Source organism: Calonectris borealis, chromosome 8 (genome assembly GCF_964195595.1).
Source record: "Calonectris borealis chromosome 8, bCalBor7.hap1.2, whole genome shotgun sequence".
In the NCBI taxonomy this organism is placed as follows: Eukaryota; Metazoa; Chordata; class Aves; order Procellariiformes; family Procellariidae; genus Calonectris; species Calonectris borealis.
In genome coordinates this window covers 33,233,383-33,249,253 of record NC_134319.1, presented here as the reverse complement: position 1 = coordinate 33,249,253, position 15,871 = coordinate 33,233,383, and the positions used below count along the sequence as shown (strand labels likewise).

At 52.7% G+C, this 15,871-nt stretch overlaps 1 protein-coding gene across 2 annotated transcripts in view; it reads right to left on the bottom strand.

Moving 5' to 3' along the window:
* Nucleotides 1-11,527: 11,527 nt before the first annotated feature.
* The window catches only part of TNR (tenascin R), a 28,960-nt gene continuing 24,616 nt past the window's right edge, over nucleotides 11,528-15,871 (bottom strand). The window contains exons 18-21 of one of the 2 annotated variants that reach the window (XM_075157080.1): nucleotides 14,871-14,967; nucleotides 13,902-14,063; nucleotides 12,138-12,301; nucleotides 11,528-11,716 (exon numbers count right to left, since the gene is read on the bottom strand). In XM_075157080.1, coding sequence (XP_075013181.1) covers nucleotides 11,597-11,716; nucleotides 12,138-12,301; nucleotides 13,902-14,063; nucleotides 14,871-14,967 — 543 coding nt within the window. In that variant the 3' untranslated portion in view covers nucleotides 11,528-11,596. The remainder of the gene's footprint in view (nucleotides 11,717-12,137; nucleotides 12,302-13,901; nucleotides 14,064-14,870; nucleotides 14,968-15,871) is intronic. The other variant, XM_075157079.1, reaches the window with a different exon arrangement.

Below are 15,871 nucleotides of genomic sequence, written 5' to 3'. Positions count from 1 at the left end.
GCCACGCCGAGTACGGTGCTTCGGCACCCGCTTGGCTTTGGGCAGGAGCGTTGCTGCAACCCTTCGACGATGCGGCGGAGCTGGTGGGCACCGATAACGCTGATGTCAGCATTTAAACCTCTCGAGATGCTGCTACCCGTAAAGGAGAGTCTTGATGCCATCGAGGGCAGCGATACCATTAAACCAAGTTGGGAAGCATTGGAGGGACTTAAAGAAACTTAGAATTAATGCAAGAATATATAAATATAATCAATCAATCAGACCACAGCTCTGTCTAGCCTGGCATCCTTTTCTCCGTAGCGGATGCTTTGAAAGAATAGAATATAATTTGATACTTGACCCTCTGGATGTCTCCTGCAGCGAGGAGTTCCGCGGCTCCTTCCCATGTGGCGTGGAAAAGAAGTACATTTGGGGGTGGGGTTTGAACCTGCCACCTCCTAGTTTTGTTTGGTATCCAGCGTATCTGGGCTCCGAGGGATCGCGCTTTGTTTTTCAGAAACTTTAATGGGCGAGAGGAAGCCGTGACTCAGGCGCCGGTGAATCACTGCTGCTCCCGATTACGCATCTCTGCTTGCTGGTGCCCCTCGAGCTGAGGAACTGATTAAGCCCGGAGGAAACAAGCTCCTGTCACATCAGGGGGTGTCAGTCTGAGCCCCGGCCTGGGACCAGCTGGAAATCAAATCCCACCTCCAGCCACTGTTTTCCATCTGTCCTTCCCAAACTCCTTATTTCCCTGTGAGATCAAAGCCTTTCCCATGCCGAAAAGCCCCCCTGATAACTTCCATTTCCTCCAAGGTCCCCTCAACCCCTAATTTTATTTGGAAAACGCTACTAATTTTACACTGAAAATAGAAACACCCCCTTGTTCCCCCCTAGTTTTATTGGATTCAGCTGATTTATTTACCAGTTTGCCCCATTACACAGCTGGGAGCTTCACTCCTGCCTTGATAACACCCAGCTGGTACCCAGGGCCGGTATATTTGGGTTGTTCTGGGCATGGTGGGATGGGAGGAGATGTAAAGTGACTGCAGACATGAGCACACCTTTCTCCTCGGCTGCTTGCTCTGCTCTCTGGTTGCGATTTCTGCTTGCGGACGCTGGCCCAGCTTAAAGTAAGCAATGGAAAACTCTGCTCCCAGAGAAACATTCCTCTCATTTTTCCCCCATGCTTCTGCTTTTTCCCCTCCCTCTCCCCCTCCCACAAAAAAAGCCTGCAGTTTAAACACCAAAAATAAAACACACCCGGTCGTGGGCTGGGATAAAAATAGCAGCCCTTGGTATTTACTTTAGCAGCAGCAATAGGCTTTCCGGCTTCGGAGGAGAGCAGGAGAGGCAGGAGCGGGATGGGATGGGATGGGATCGGATGGTGACGGTGACTCTTAGGGGGGTGGAGGACAAACACTGAGCTGGTGGTTTTGGGGCTGGCAGGCTCCGCTCCCTCCCCTCCCCTCCCTCGGTTGGTCCCTGGCTCTGGGAATGGGGGAGCCCCGGGAATGGGTCCCACCTGGGTCCCACCTTGATTTGGGGCTTAAGTGGCTGCGGCTCAGTCCCACATGGGCAGTGATTCTTAGGGGAAATGCCCCAAAACTGGCGAGGTTTTTTGGGGGTACCTCTTCCCCACCCATCGCCTGGGAGGCTTTGGGTGCAGCTGGGCTGGCTGAGGTGGGTCTGGGTCTGCTGGAGCATCCCTCCCTGGTGCTTAGGGGAAAGAAAGGGCTGGGCTGGGGAGCGAGGTGGGGTCCTCGGGTGCATCCTCAAGTCCCGCTTGGTGCTTGTATTGAGCAAAGACGGGGTGCAGGACCCGGGTGTGTTTGGGGAGGAGGGGAGGGTGCGTGTCTCTGCACCCGACGGGGTGAGAGCAAGCAAGAGACGGCAGCTCGGGGTGCGTTTCGGTGTGTGCCGCAGGGTTTGGGAGGGAAGCGCTAGGGCTTTTTGTTGATTTGAGAGCTGATTGTTTTGTGCATGTGAGCCTCCAGGAACTCCTTCCTGAGGAAATCCTACGGGCAGCGCTGGCGGTGGGCGAGGGGGAAAGGAGATGCGCCGGGGCCAGGCAAGTCCCGGCAGCGTGACGTGGTGCCTTCCCATTTAGGAACGGCTCAGGGATTAGTTACGTGAAGGCCAGGGGACAAAAAACTTGTCGGTGAATGGGGGTGCCCCTTCCCTCGGCACGGAAAGGGGGTCACCGGCAGCGCCTTGATGGCTGGATTTGTGTGAAGAAAGGCAGAGGAGCGAGCGATGCTCGGGCACGGCCCCGGTGCCCCCGCGGACCAGCACGTACCCCCAGTAGTGGGAATGGGCGGCTCGTGCCTCCTCCCGCAGCAGCCGCTCCCGGGGTTTCCCGCACCGGGTGGGTGTTGGATCTGATCTGCCAAGGTTGCTTTTTAGGTGACAAACCAGTTGTGCCGGCTGTCCCCTCCGGCGCGGTCCCTCCTTTGGCTCAGCCCCGCGATGCCGAGGAGCAATCGGCGGCCGTCCCGCGGTGCCAGCTTCCCCCAGCCGAGGCGGGCAGGGAGATCCAATCCTGTTTCTTTAATGATAAGCAGCTGCTAAATTTTTTCTTTTTTTTTTTTTTTTATGTTTTTATTATCCCTTCCCTTCTGTAAGCCACTTCCACGGGGGAAGCTGTTCCTGGAGATCTCCGGTTAGCCGATGTCCCTCGGTTCGGGGCCACGTGAGGATTTTGGCTGGTGGCACCGGAGCAGTTGGCCAAGGTGTGCCCTCGTGCCGAGATGTTTTGTGCTGCCCTTGGGGCTTAGTTCGTGCCTGGGGACTATTTGACCCTTGCTCTTCACAATTCAAAGTCTTCCTCCTCCTCATCTCGAGGGCTCGGCGGGGAGGATGCAGCTGGGTGCCGGGGCTTGGGCAGGGCGGCTCGGTGGGGGCTCACCCACCCCCAGGGAGGGAACTGAGAGCGAAATGCAAATCGTGGTGGGTGAAAGAGGAAAAACACACCAAAAGCCTTTCTCCTGGGGGTGTTTTGCCTCCCTCTGCCCCCCACGAGGGAGAGCGGGTTCCTTTATTTGGAGGGGTGAAGTCCCCCTCGGGCAGGGGGGAGAGGTGGCCTTGGGTCGCGGGTGAGGAACCGATACGAGACGGCGAACGGGCAGATGCCGGCTGCTTTCGGCATGGCTGGAGTGCAGCGGGGGACGTGGGACCAGGGGGAGGGCCAGAGCCTGTCCCCAGGAGCAGGGGACACCGGCTGCTCCTCCAGCCCTGTCCCCTTGCTGCTCCTCTCCCGTCTGCTCATTTCCAACGCCTTCCTCCTGCGATTCTTAGAGGGATGGTTTCCCACTTCATCCCCCTCTTTTCTCTCACTTTTTGGGAGGATTTTTCTTGTAAACATTTGCCGAGTTACTTTCTTCAAACCCCTCTTTTGTGGCGATGTCCCCAAACGCAGGGGACGGCGCGGGGACAAGGGGCCGTTGTGGGGAACAGAGGCAGCTTGTGTTCCCACCAGCATCCCGGTGCGCGCCGCTCCGCCGTCCGGCAGCCGTGCCGGGCCCCGGTGCCTGCGGAGGAGTAACGCCGGGGAGATAACCTGGGTGGGAGCAAGAGGATAAGCCGCACTGGGAATAAGCGTGCTTATACATTGCATGGTATGTGCTATAGGGGGCTGCACGCCTCCAACATCCCTACCGACGGCAGAAAGCAATCCAAAATACGGGGCGGGGGGGGCGAGAAATGCCGCTATGAGAAAGTCCCTAATCATAGCTAGCACTCAGCTTCAGTACTTCTGCCTCAAATATAATGTGTATATATATTTTTTTTTTTTGATGGGGAAAATTGCTGAAACGTTGGTTGGAAGCAGAAACATCGCTGCGTGTTAGTGCCGTGGCTGTAGCGCAGGGAAGGGGGAATAAGCCTGTGGGCTGCTATTCACAGCGCTCCTCATCCCAGGGAGAGGGGACAAATCAATGAAATTTAAAAGCCCTGCGTTTAGATTTGATTAAAAGAGATAATTTTTTTTTTTTTTTTTTTTACACTCTACATAATTAAGCTTTAGAGCTTGTAGCCACAGGAGTTGAAAATATAAAAATGGGAATGAGGGTATTAAAGGGATGATGAGCACATCCAGGCTCACGAGGGGGAATTAAAACCCAAGAATGTTAAAGATGGTGCTATAAAAATCACATCCCGCAAGGCATAAAGCAGCTGTGATTTCATGGGAGGAGGATGCCCCTCCATCGATCTGCTCCAGCCTTGCTCCTGCAGGCGTTGCACCTCCTCCCGCGGTGCTGCTTGCTCCTGGGCGAGCGTTTCCCTTGGGTTTTTTTGGGGCTGAGGTTGCAGGGTGTGTTGCTGGGAACGCGTTGCTGGAGCTCCAGGTTTGGGACGGACGCCCAACGCCCTTGCAGAAGACCTTTGTACACCCTCCTGATGTTTGCTGGTGGAACAAAGTTCCCGAGAATCGCTCATGCAAGAAGGGGACTTTGGTAAGAGGGCTGTGATGAAATATCTCTGTACAAAGTGCAGATGGGGGGGGGGGCTGGCGGTGGGATGCTCTGCGGGGGCTGGAAGTGCCTGAAGAGGAGAGTGGCTGCCTGCAGCGTGGCCGTGCCGCCTGGGCTGCCTGGGGAGGTCCTCTCCTTGGAGAGGCTGGAAATGTGAGATACCACCATGTGTGATACTGCAGGACCGTGTCTGGAGTACACAGATGGCTTTGAGCCGTGGAAGGGCAGAGGGGCCTTTGCGATGAGGGTGGTGGGCACCTCCAATGGGTGATGGGGCAGAAGTTTCCCAGGGGTTGGTGTGGTGGGGCAAAACACCTCCCTGGGCTTAAGTCAAAGCATGGAGGGCTTAGGAAAGGGCTTGTGCCAGCCCTCACCCCCTTCTCATCTCATCCGAAGCATGGAGGTGGGCCATGGCTCTGATTTTGGGAGGGATCCGGAGGGATGCTGTGGCTCCACATGCTCCTGCCTTCTCGGGGTACCAACCTCCGAGTGGTGCGTGCCCACCTCATGCATCTGGTTATTGCAATGGAGAGTCCGTGTTTCCTTCAGCTGAGCTTTTTTTGGGATGCTCTGCAGGGATTGGAGGTCCTGGGGGGCCCACCTGGCCCCAGACGTGCTGAACAGGGGGTACAGTGGAGGCCACTGCCCTTCTCTAAGGGACCATAAATGAAACCCACCGCGTTGGGCCAACTGCTTGGCCAAGCTGCGCAAGACTGGGATGCAAAGCACCGGCGCAGGCAACCCTTCCTCCCCATCCCAAACCCGTATCCATCCCTCGGCTCCTCTGCTCGCAGGGGAGACCCCCAGGCTTGCCTGAAGGGTCTTCCGTGGCATTTAGTGCCTTCAGACATGAAAAAGGTCATTTAATCCAGACAGTTGAGTCCCTCAGGCTTCAGGCTTGGCTCTTTGCTGTGCCGGTGGCCGTGGCCGAGGCGGGGGAACCCCACGCTCACAACTTCCTTTTTTTTTCTCTCGAATCGGGGCAAGAAAGAGAAGTTGAGAAGCTGCCACAAAGCAAATTCCCCTGTTTTGTCTCTCTGAAATTAAATTTAGAAAATATTGAAGCGGTCTGGCAGAAGAGCTTCTTTCGGGCTTTCTCATCCTGCCTGGCTACGTGTCAAACATGAAAACTTAAGACGGGGAGGTCTAAATAAAGTCTGTGTGCGAAAGGAGAGGAGACTTTCAAAATCCTCTGAAATTCATACTTGTCCCAGAGATTTTTGCTAAATCAGTGTTGGTTTGTTTTTTTGGTTTGTTCCCCCCCCCGCCCCCCCCACTGGGAGCATGTTCTGCTGGAAATAGCCTTGCAATTGGGTTTTCGGTGGGATTTCCTTCGTGCTGGGAACCGATTGCTGTCTAAATTGGGAGAACGGCTTTAACTGAAGACTTCAGGGTTGTTTTGCTCCGCTCCCGAGCGTTTACACCGCTGCTTTGCTTTCTCTGGCTGTAAGCTGCAGAGCCGAGGGCCTCTCTAGCTCGTGGGAGCAGCTAAATTTATTAACAAAACATCTTGCGCTGGGCTGAGGCCAAAGCGCAGCTCCCTGCCTTACCGGGGTTAAAAGACCGGCTGTGCCGCCTCGACTTTGTGGTCCCTTTATTATTATTTATTTTAACAGGATAACTCGGGCGGGGGGGACCTTGGGAGCCTCTGGTCCGACCTGCTGCCCAAGGCAGCCCCAGAGTCAGATGAGGTTGCTCAGGGCTTTCTCCTGGTCTTGAACACCTGCAAGGATGGAGATGACCCCACCTCTTTGGGCAGCTTGCACCAATGCTGGGTTGCCCCCCCCCCAAAATTTCCTCCCTCTGTATTTTTTTTAATCCCACTGGATGTCCTTTGTCTCTCGTCTGCTCTGTTCTTCCCGGTTCGTGTTTCTCGGCGTGCTTTGCGAATGAGGAGCGTGTCCTCTTCCAGCTGCTGCTGGGCTGGTGGGGGCTGCTGTCTCGGCTGCGTGACACCTTGCAGCTCAGCTGCAAACCGCCGAGTGAAAACCCAAGCCTCCGTGGCCAACTGCTTCGGATGCAAAAGTATCTGAGCTCCTGTGGGGCAGCGCGTGCCCTTGCAGGAGGGTGAGAACACGCGAATCTCTGCTAACGAGCCCCCCACGCTGCTTCTCCCAGGGGATAAACGAGGATTAGGGACAGGGGACGCGCGTCCCCGCTTGGCGTGAGGTCGGGACTGCGATGCTGCTGGGCTTGGTTGCACCAGGACCCCGCTCCCACCCCACTCACGGACAGGCACACAGCTCGCTCCTTCGGTATCTTTTATTAATGTATAGAAAATGCATTAAAAAAAGGAACTATACATAGCCTAAGAGCGGTCAGGACTAAAAATACTAGTTAACAATGGTTAACAAGCGTCGATCCCATTCTCCGAGCTACGTTTTCATTACAGGCTGGGGAGGGCTGTTTAATATATTATTTATTTATATTATTTATTTTATTTATGCATCTCTCTGCTTTTATCTTCCCCCTCATTTGGTTGTACTGGTTTGTGTTTGAGTTCATCAGAACCTGTCCAAGGGATTTTGTTGCCTTTCTTCTTCCTTCTTATTTATGGTTTTTAATTTTTCCTAAAGTAATAAACACAATTCCAGGGTAACACCTGTACACAGGGGGCTGCTTGTTTGTTTGTTTAGGTCTTCACGTCGCCATCCTTCTGAGAAACCACCGACACCTGGAGAGCTGTGGGCTGGGTACCGAGGTGGGTCTGGGTGGCGGCATCTCCCCAGGGAAGAGCCTTCCCCTCCCCCTTACCCCAAACCTCTCCCCTGGAAGGGGCAAGGAGCTGCCACCACCATCTGGGCACCATCAGGTTCCAGGGAGGGGGAGGGTGACCCTAGAGGGTACCGGTGGTCCCCAAGGGGCTTGGTTGGGTTCGATGGCCATCCCGGGGTGCTTGGTTGATAGAAACAGGGATGGGCTTCTCGCTTGGCCCCGGGACAGAGCCCTTCATTAGTGTGTGTAAGCATGAATTAAAGGGGTTTTTGGGGTGAAACCTCTTTGCCGGCAGTGGCTGGAAAGGTGGGCGTTGTGGGCATTGCTGGGGGGCACAGGGCAGGGGGGGCGTGGTCACCCCAGGGTGCGATGGTGGGGACATACCAGGAGAGCAGCTCTGGGTCTGGACGAAGGGCACGTGCTGGCACGGAGGCGATGCACCGGGCGGGTGTTTTGGCTCCTGCTGTATTTCAGCAGGTCACTCTAAGCCTGTTGGGGGCACAGGGCACCCTGGCTCGAGGACACCGCTGCCCGAGCCCTCCCCTGCCGCAGTGCTGGGGACTAAGGTGGTGTGAGCTGTGCTCTCCACACCACGATGCTTCACCTCTGCTTCACCTGGGGTGAGCATCACTTTGGGAAGGAGGTAAGAGGACGTTTAGGCTGGTACTATGCTTTGAGACCCCCACGGTGAAGTAATGCAAAGGTAAGGAGGAGAAGCAAAGGCTTCTCCCCAACTTTTGTGTGGCTCTGACACTCTTCCAGCATCCTTCTGCCAAAACCCGGCTACCTTTGGGGAGGGCCTGGCCTCTGTCCTTCCCCAAATTATTAATTTATAAATGTTGTCTTAAGGATCACTTTTCTAAAAGCAGCTTTTCCTTTCAAGCCTTTTTTTTTGCCTTTGGTTACGTTTTAGTGCAGTGCACGGGGGGAAGGTGGGCTTGGAGGTCTGGCAGGAATGGAGACAGAGGGAAATCAAAATTGGGCAAGAGAAAGTCCCTTGGTGTTTCCTTCCAGGATTTTGAGGTTAGAAATAAGAGGCGGCTTTGAAAGGCTACAGGGATCCTGGGCACCCATGGTGCTTTGCTGGGTGAAGGACCCGACGTGCTTCTCCCTGCTTGATGTTATGGGATTTGGCATCTCGCAGTGGATAGTGTGGTTTTGGTAACGCCTTCAGGTTCATTTTGGGGTCTGGGGCAAGCCTGGGGGATGCGAGCTGGGTGGCAGAGGAGCCACCAAAGCCCAGAGATTGTTCAGGTGCTGGAGCCAAGGTCTCTCGAGATGAGCATTGCGCAGGATCCGGGCTGGGTTTCTGGGAATTTCAGGCCTGTTGCCAAGACTTCATTCAGTCTTAATGCTGTGCTGATGGGGGACAGGGCCAAACTTGCCCTGGTTGGAGAATGAGTTCGGAAAAAGGGCTTGCCCAGCCAGTGGTGGAGGGTAAAGAGAGGCTGTACTTAATCACCTGGTAGTTCTGTAGCATCAACATTAAGCACAAATTTGCTTGAAACCGCTGGCAGGAGCTTTGCCCAAAGAAATTTATCAGGCAATGATGAAAAATAAATTTCTGGAAAATTGTATTTTGTATATGGACAATGTGAACAAGGGACAATGGCCCAAATGACCGGGTCATTGTTGCTGATTGTGTGCCTGGGCTTGGGTTAGGTTATCACCAGGAGAACAGAACCGCCACATGTAGATGTCTTTAAAAGATTTTAGCAACTGTATTTCACCAGGATACTGGAAAGGCAATGCCCTGGTACCATGTGTGAGATCAAGGACCAGCATGGGTGTATATCGGCAGCGGAAGGCCAGATATTATCTCCAAGGTCGTCCTTCAGACTTGATGATGGAGTTGTGTCAACGAGGTCCTCTCATCCCAGTTACAGGACTTATAAAAGGGATGACAGCCATGAGCAGGGAGGGAGAGATATACGTCAGCAAATCTATTTAGAGAATAATCGGCCTTTTTGAGGATCTTCTTTTGAACCTCCCGGTAAAGCTTGGCATGTTTTGATTTTCTGTTTGACTTGTACTTTTGAAAAGAGAGGTTTCTTGCCTTCCACTTGGTTGGGAATGATGAGCTCCCGTGCTTCCACTGACGTCTCTTCCTTTCACCCAGGTAGACAGGCAAACAGCACCATCCGAGATGAATGCCGTCGGCTGGCACTCTCTGCCCCTCATTATAACCACTGCACTACAGTGCCTTTGTTAGGACACTTCTTGCCTATAAACTCTTGGTGATGTTGGGAAAAATATTACTCTGCCGGTCTACTAGGAGGTTTCTTAAGTTTTAATCAGTTCTGTCTGCTGCTGCTTGTTGGCTTTTGGGACCTAAAACAGGGCAGGCCGCTCAGGAGGCGTGACATGCTGCCATCCGTGATGCTGGCCAGGTTCATCAAGAGAACCCATCATCTGCAGCCTCTCTGACTGGCCTGTTCCTCAACTAGTTGACTTGTTGCCTGATTTGATGCTGATGGGAAGTAAGAAGAGATGCCTCATTTACATGTGAGATGTTGCTGAGCTACAGCACCCTTACTCCAGGCCGGACTGCAGCTTGTAAGCTGACCACTTAAAGGGTTGGACCCTGTATCTAATCTTGACCTTGGGGTTAGCTATGATTTCGTGTGCCAGTACGTGGCACGGACAAGGAGGCTGCGTTTCCTGCTTAATGCCCTTCTTCAGCTCTGCAGCCGTGGTGAGTAACGTCAGAAAATCCAGGAGCATGACCATGAAAGAGACACTGGCCTGAATTATAAGCTACTGCAAAGATGCCTTTATGTCGCCATCTGGAAGATGTTTCCTGAGACAAAGCAGCTTCAGTCTGATAAAATCAAAAAGCAGTGTTTAGCATTTGTAATGCTCCTTTGGCTGCGAACCCAGCAATGAGCTGCATTGTCCTCGGACGTGGGGACGAGTCCCTTCTCGGAGACCAGGCCAGTGACAATGCCCAGCATTGATCAGGGCCCTCAGCAGAGCAGTGACCCCAGTGTGGTGGTCGTTTGGGCTACGTGGAGCTGGTGTCAATGACAACAGAGCGCAGCCAGAGCTATCTGAAGGGTCCGTCGATCTTAAGATGGGAGAAGTTAAGGATGGGAAGAGTGAACTCATCTATTCTTCCAAGGGTCTTGAAGTGCTCCGAAATCTGAATGGACTGAGCCTTCCTTCCATGAGGGGAAACAGTTCATTTCCCGTTAGAGAGATGGTGATACCAAGGCACTGAGATTTGTGTCCCTCTTACGATGGCGGCGAAGAGGGATGGTGTAGGAGAAGGAAGGGAATGGGCATTTCTCAGCTTGCGCTTGCTTCCCTTGGCTATGTCGTCATCATTCCCCGTGTGCATGGAGTGAACAAGAGCACCAGGGCTGTGCCAGCTGTGCCAGCTGCCACCTTCGGGCTGGGCTGCGGTTGTGTGATAGCTCTTTTGGTCGCTGGTCCTTCTCTGAGACTCTTTGGTTTGGGATCAATGACTTCAGTGAGAGATAGCGTGGTGGCATATAGAAATAGCAGGGAAAATGGACTCTAGAGTTCAAGACTGCCAGTAGTGATTTTTCTCCCAAGTCCTCTAATTTGACTCCTTTCTTCTCCATCAAGCTCAGCATAACCCAGGCAGATGTCGTGCACCTGGGGTGGGATGAGTTCAGCTCGGAGGAGTGGATGATGCAGGTTGGGGCTGGTGGAGCAGCTCTTGTTCCCCTACACATCACATACATGAGGATGACGTTGGCTGTGGTGGGGCCAAGACATGAGCTGTGGGCTCTCTAGAGTTTGCCTACATATGCAGATACTCGCCAAGCCCTCCTGGTGTGATCCGTGAAAAGTGGGGCTGGGGTGAGCCTGGCGTTTGCTCATCCTCGCTTTGTCTCCATGCGTACGGTGCCTGCGCGTAGGGGAGGGATGACTAGGCCAGAAGGAGAGATGGGCCTCTGCCTGCTGGAAGAGTTGGTGTCTATAGGATGGCATGAAGCATGGGACCTCTCTGCCAGGAGGGGACAGGGAGGCAGGGAGAGGACGGGTGTCCCTGGCCATGACTGGGGTGGAAACGGCCGCACCAACCTTGGGGAAGGTTTCTGCCACAAGTCCCGTGACAAATGTTTCTGACAGGGTTTGCTGGGGATTTCTAAATCTTTTAAAAATATATCAAAAATCTGTCTCTCTCTCTCTCTCTCTTTCTCTTTCTTCTCTTGTAAGGGCCAGAGTAGTGGGGTAGGGAGACTGGAAGTTTGGTATTTCTCTGGGACAGATGCAAAGCAAGGAGGTCTTCCCTTTCCCACGGCCTTTGCTTGTGCCGTGGTTCCCTCCAGCACTCGTGAGGGGCAGGTTGCTATCTCAGACAAGTAGTAATTTTTGTTTTTTTCCCTTTTCATATTATAAAATACAAACAAATGACAGAAAAGGTCAGGTGGTGGGAGGTGGGAGGGGGTTCAGCTGGCTCAGAGCTGTAGGGACCGTCGCTTCCTCCCAGAGATATTACGGTGGTTGTAAGGTCGCATCTTCATTTCCACGAAGGGGATGGAGAACTCGTGGCCTTTCCAATGGTACCAGTTAATCCCCTGGCAGGAGGGAGAGAAAGGCACAGGGTAAAGAAAGACTCTAACACAAAACTAGGGTGGGAGAGGAAAGAAAAAAGCTTGACTGCCATAGATAAGCCGGAAGGAAGAACTTGCTCCTGCAGGAGCAAGAAACTCTGCCGCTGCTGTGGCTTGATGGGTTTTTCCCACTGCTCAAAGGCTCCTGACCAAATTTTATGTATGTATTTTTGTAAATGTAACTTAACAAGGAAAATGACCATGGCAGCCAGCGTGAGGCACGAAGCACCACCCCAAATGGCTCAAAGGTGGTTCCCTTTGCTCCAGCTTGTGTTGGGTTACCCCAGCGGTGCTCCTGACCCCAGCCCTAGCTTGGGCTTGCTGTCGTGCTTGGTCGTGCTGCTAGAAGAAATGCCGAAGGCTTTCAGCCCAGCTCTGCCCTTACCTGACTGTGCCGGGACTCTCCGTACTTGCCATTGAGGTTGGTGCGGTGACAGTTCTTATACCACCAAGCCCCTTTATAGGACATGGCGCAGTTGGTCACAGCGACATCGTTGTCCCTGTCCTTGGTGGAGAAGGGGCGGCCCTGGTGATAGCTGAGGGAGTCCCCTGTGGAAAGAGGTGCTGTTAGAGGTGGTGGAGCCCGAGTCATCTGGTCTTTTTCAGAAGGAAATTAGGATATTCTGGTATATGCGGTAGCCTGTTGATCAACAGCTCAAGCATCTGACAGTCTGGGAATGACGTTAACTGGAATTGCTCACAATTGGTTCATCTGAGGTCCTCTGCTGTCCATTTGGGATCAATACAGATAATAGCAAATCTCAGAGGCTGCTTGGGTTTGGCAGATAAAATGCTATATGGTTTTGGATCTGAATTTCAGTGTTTCAGAAACAAATTAAATCCTAGATTTGGGCATCCCTGATTTCCTGAAGCCTGACTGCCACATAACTTTAGGATGCTTTCAGCCTCCTTCCCTCCTGTTAGTCAAAGGGGACTTTTTCTCCCAGAGGAGGCCAAGCATTCGCCTCTTGAACCAAGATGCTTGGCCTTCTTTTCTCCCTTTAGATAAGGGGAAGAACCTTTCGGAAGGTGCGTGTTGTCTTATTCCACCAAAACCGCCAACCTCATCTCCCCTCCTTACTAAGGGACAAGAAAACTGCTTTTGGCTGAAAGAAGAGCCAAAGCGAAATATGGTCGTTATTACAATTCAGTGATGTACTTACAGGAGACATTCTTAATATGCTCCTCGGTGGTCCCTAAGAACATACGAGGTGGACCCGTGCTAGCTGTGTGCAGTCCAGCCACCGAGAGGCTTGCTAGAAAACCTCTTGGCAATGAACCATTTGGCGAGTCTTGGCTCTCTCTGCTCAAAGTGGAGCAGAAGCTCCATGGTTGGACGGCTAGAAGAAGAGCTTGCCTGGGGAAGGGGAGGGAGTCGTGTCTGCAGCACTGTTACTGGCATTTTTGACAACAGGTTGGGTGCCTCGTGCCCTGGGACTTAAGGTCAGAGCAAGGGCTGTGTTGCACGCAACCAAGTTCCCTGTCTCTTCTCTTCCAGTGGCAACTACCAGATATTGTATAGAAAAACTCCTGCGTCTTAGATATGGTGTGGGGTTCCTCGCTAAGTACATGGCAGTGACTTTTTGTCACGGAGGTTTGCAGTCACTGGGCATGTCTATCCCAGCTAGAAGGGCTGCAACTGTACCCCTCTACCGCTTCTCGGGGAAGAGACCCCCTCCCTCCATCACCCACCGTTTTCTGGTGGGCAAAGCCTAGTGCTGCTGCATCAACCGAGCGAGAGGTGTGACAGTGTCCTTGCAAAACCGGGCAGTGTTTGGCCTCTGCATAAGGAAACCGATGCAGAGGATTCCAGCTTTTTCCATTGCTGTGGGAGGGCGATAAATACACCCTCCAGCACGACATCAATAGTGAGCTGCAGTGATTGTCAAATGAGATGACACCTCTGATGATTGACCCGGTTATTTGAACAGCAATGCCTCTGATATTAAATATCTAATCCCCAATGGAAAATTCCCTCTGTCCTTAGTGGGATTTATCAGCCTGGTTTTCATGGTGGACTGAAGGAAGGCAGAAAGGGTTTGCGTTTTGCTGCTCCAGACAGGTAAGCTTTGATGTTGGGATTTCCTTCACGGTTTCAGACCCAACGGTCCCAGAATTTCCCTACTACTCGCTAGCACTGGGATTGTACCTGAAGTGCCATTGTAGTCCCCGATTCGCAGCTTGTACAGGCTCCGGGAGTCGCCGATGGAGAACTTGTCGTAGTAGGCGTACGCCGCTTCCTGGCCGTCCCTCATGTCTATTCGCAACTCGTAGCGCCCCTGGGACGTGATCTTGTGGATGTTGTCCAAACCTGGCGAGACAAGCAGCAAGACACCTGCTGAGACCCAGTGCCTGGATATGCTCCGTGAGCAAACAAAACAAGCTCTAAAATGTCTGTGGGAAATGAGAGCGAGGAGAGGAACCAGAGAACAACAGCACTTCTGGTTAAGTCTTTGTCTCTCCTGGCACTGGTGGGGTCTGAGCTCTCTGTCCCCACCCAAACTTCACTTCCCCGCAGCTATGAGAGGTGGGTTCAAGCCCCAGGTTCAGCTTTCTCCATGTGCTGAAGCTGGGGTTGATCAGCTGTGGAGCCCTGGTACTTCTTGTGTTGCACACCCGTCTTTTGAGCTGCTAAGCTTCTGTACAAGCCAGAGCGTGTTTATGCTGCAGGGCTGGCGTTGGCTTGTGGTCAGGTTTTGGGGGAGCATGCTCCATTTCAGAGCTGTGATGGGTCTCCTGCTCACCCCTTTCCTACTTTCTTTGGGCACTGGCTTGCTGGCCAAGGCCAGGTGAGATCCATGAGTCGTAGATGCCACCAATGCCTGTAGTCATCCAAAGGAGGATGATGGGTTTTGGTCTGTGAAACCCCCCAGCGTGCCCCCTTCTTTCCTAGGAGGAGCAAATTAGGGAGCTGCTGGCCTTCACAACGTGGTGTGCCCATGAGTGACTTTCTAACGTGCAGGGCAGGGAACGAACAATGGAAGGAAAACTGTCCAAGGGAGAGCATAGAGGAGTGGGGCGAAAGGCGAGGAGCCAACAGCTGGCACGGATGAGCAGCACGGTGTACGGGGAGCTTGGATTTGATGCATCGATGAAAGACAACCAGTTAAGGTCTTACCCAGCCAAAACTCATCTTCCAAGTTTCCAAAGCCAATCCTGTAATCTGCCCATTTCCGGAAGAAATCAGTCAGCCCGTTCTGCCGCCTCTGGAAGACCTGCCGTGGGGGAAGACCAGGAGGAAGATCAGTGTTAAGGAGAAGACAGACAGCCTCGCTGGGCTTTGGGGCACATGAAATAAAGACAATACTTCATCTTTCCATCGTGCCTTTCAGGAGAGAAAATTGCAATATCCCTCCGGTTAGTGTTAATTGCAACCATGCAATTAATTCACGTGCAGATAGAGAAACTGAAGAGATGTTAGGTGATGTCCAAGGCAAATCAATGTTATAATAGGAAGGAATCAGCCTCAAGCTTTCTGCTCTACTTGACACATGGTGCCTCTGGTTTTCTAGCATGTGATTCTGCTTTCGGCTGGCTCTTCCTGTGATATCTGAGGGGATGCTTTGAGGCAGAGCGAGATGGAGGGAAATTTCCTGGCTAAAATAACATCCGTGCTGGAAATCAGCATTTGAGGAAACCCATTTTTTTTGTTTCAACTATACATCTAGCGGAGTTTTGTGTAATGCATGTAAGTAAGAGTTTGACACGAATAAAATCAAAGCACCAGAGCATTACTTAAGCTGTCAGTCCGTCTACGTCAAGACAAGCAGTGTTTGTGCAATTCAAAAGCCAAACAGGCGTTTGCCTCTAAATGGTCCTGTGCGGACTCAATTGGAGTGATGCCTGACACCCCCCTACTGCAGGCAGTGTGAATCATTCCCCGTGAAAGCTATCGGCCATTAATTTCATTTCTAGAACAATAAATCTGCTTCACTCTCGGATTTTGCTCTCCAGAAGCACTGCAAACATGTCAAATAAATCAAAGGGCATTTCTCCAAGTGTAACTATTATTACTGGAGCGTGGGCCATTCCCTATGGCGTGGGAAATGAAGCGTGCGATATTAAGCCTGCTGTCGTTCCCGTGCAGCGTGGTGCTTGGCTTTGCCGGTCGGATGGGGC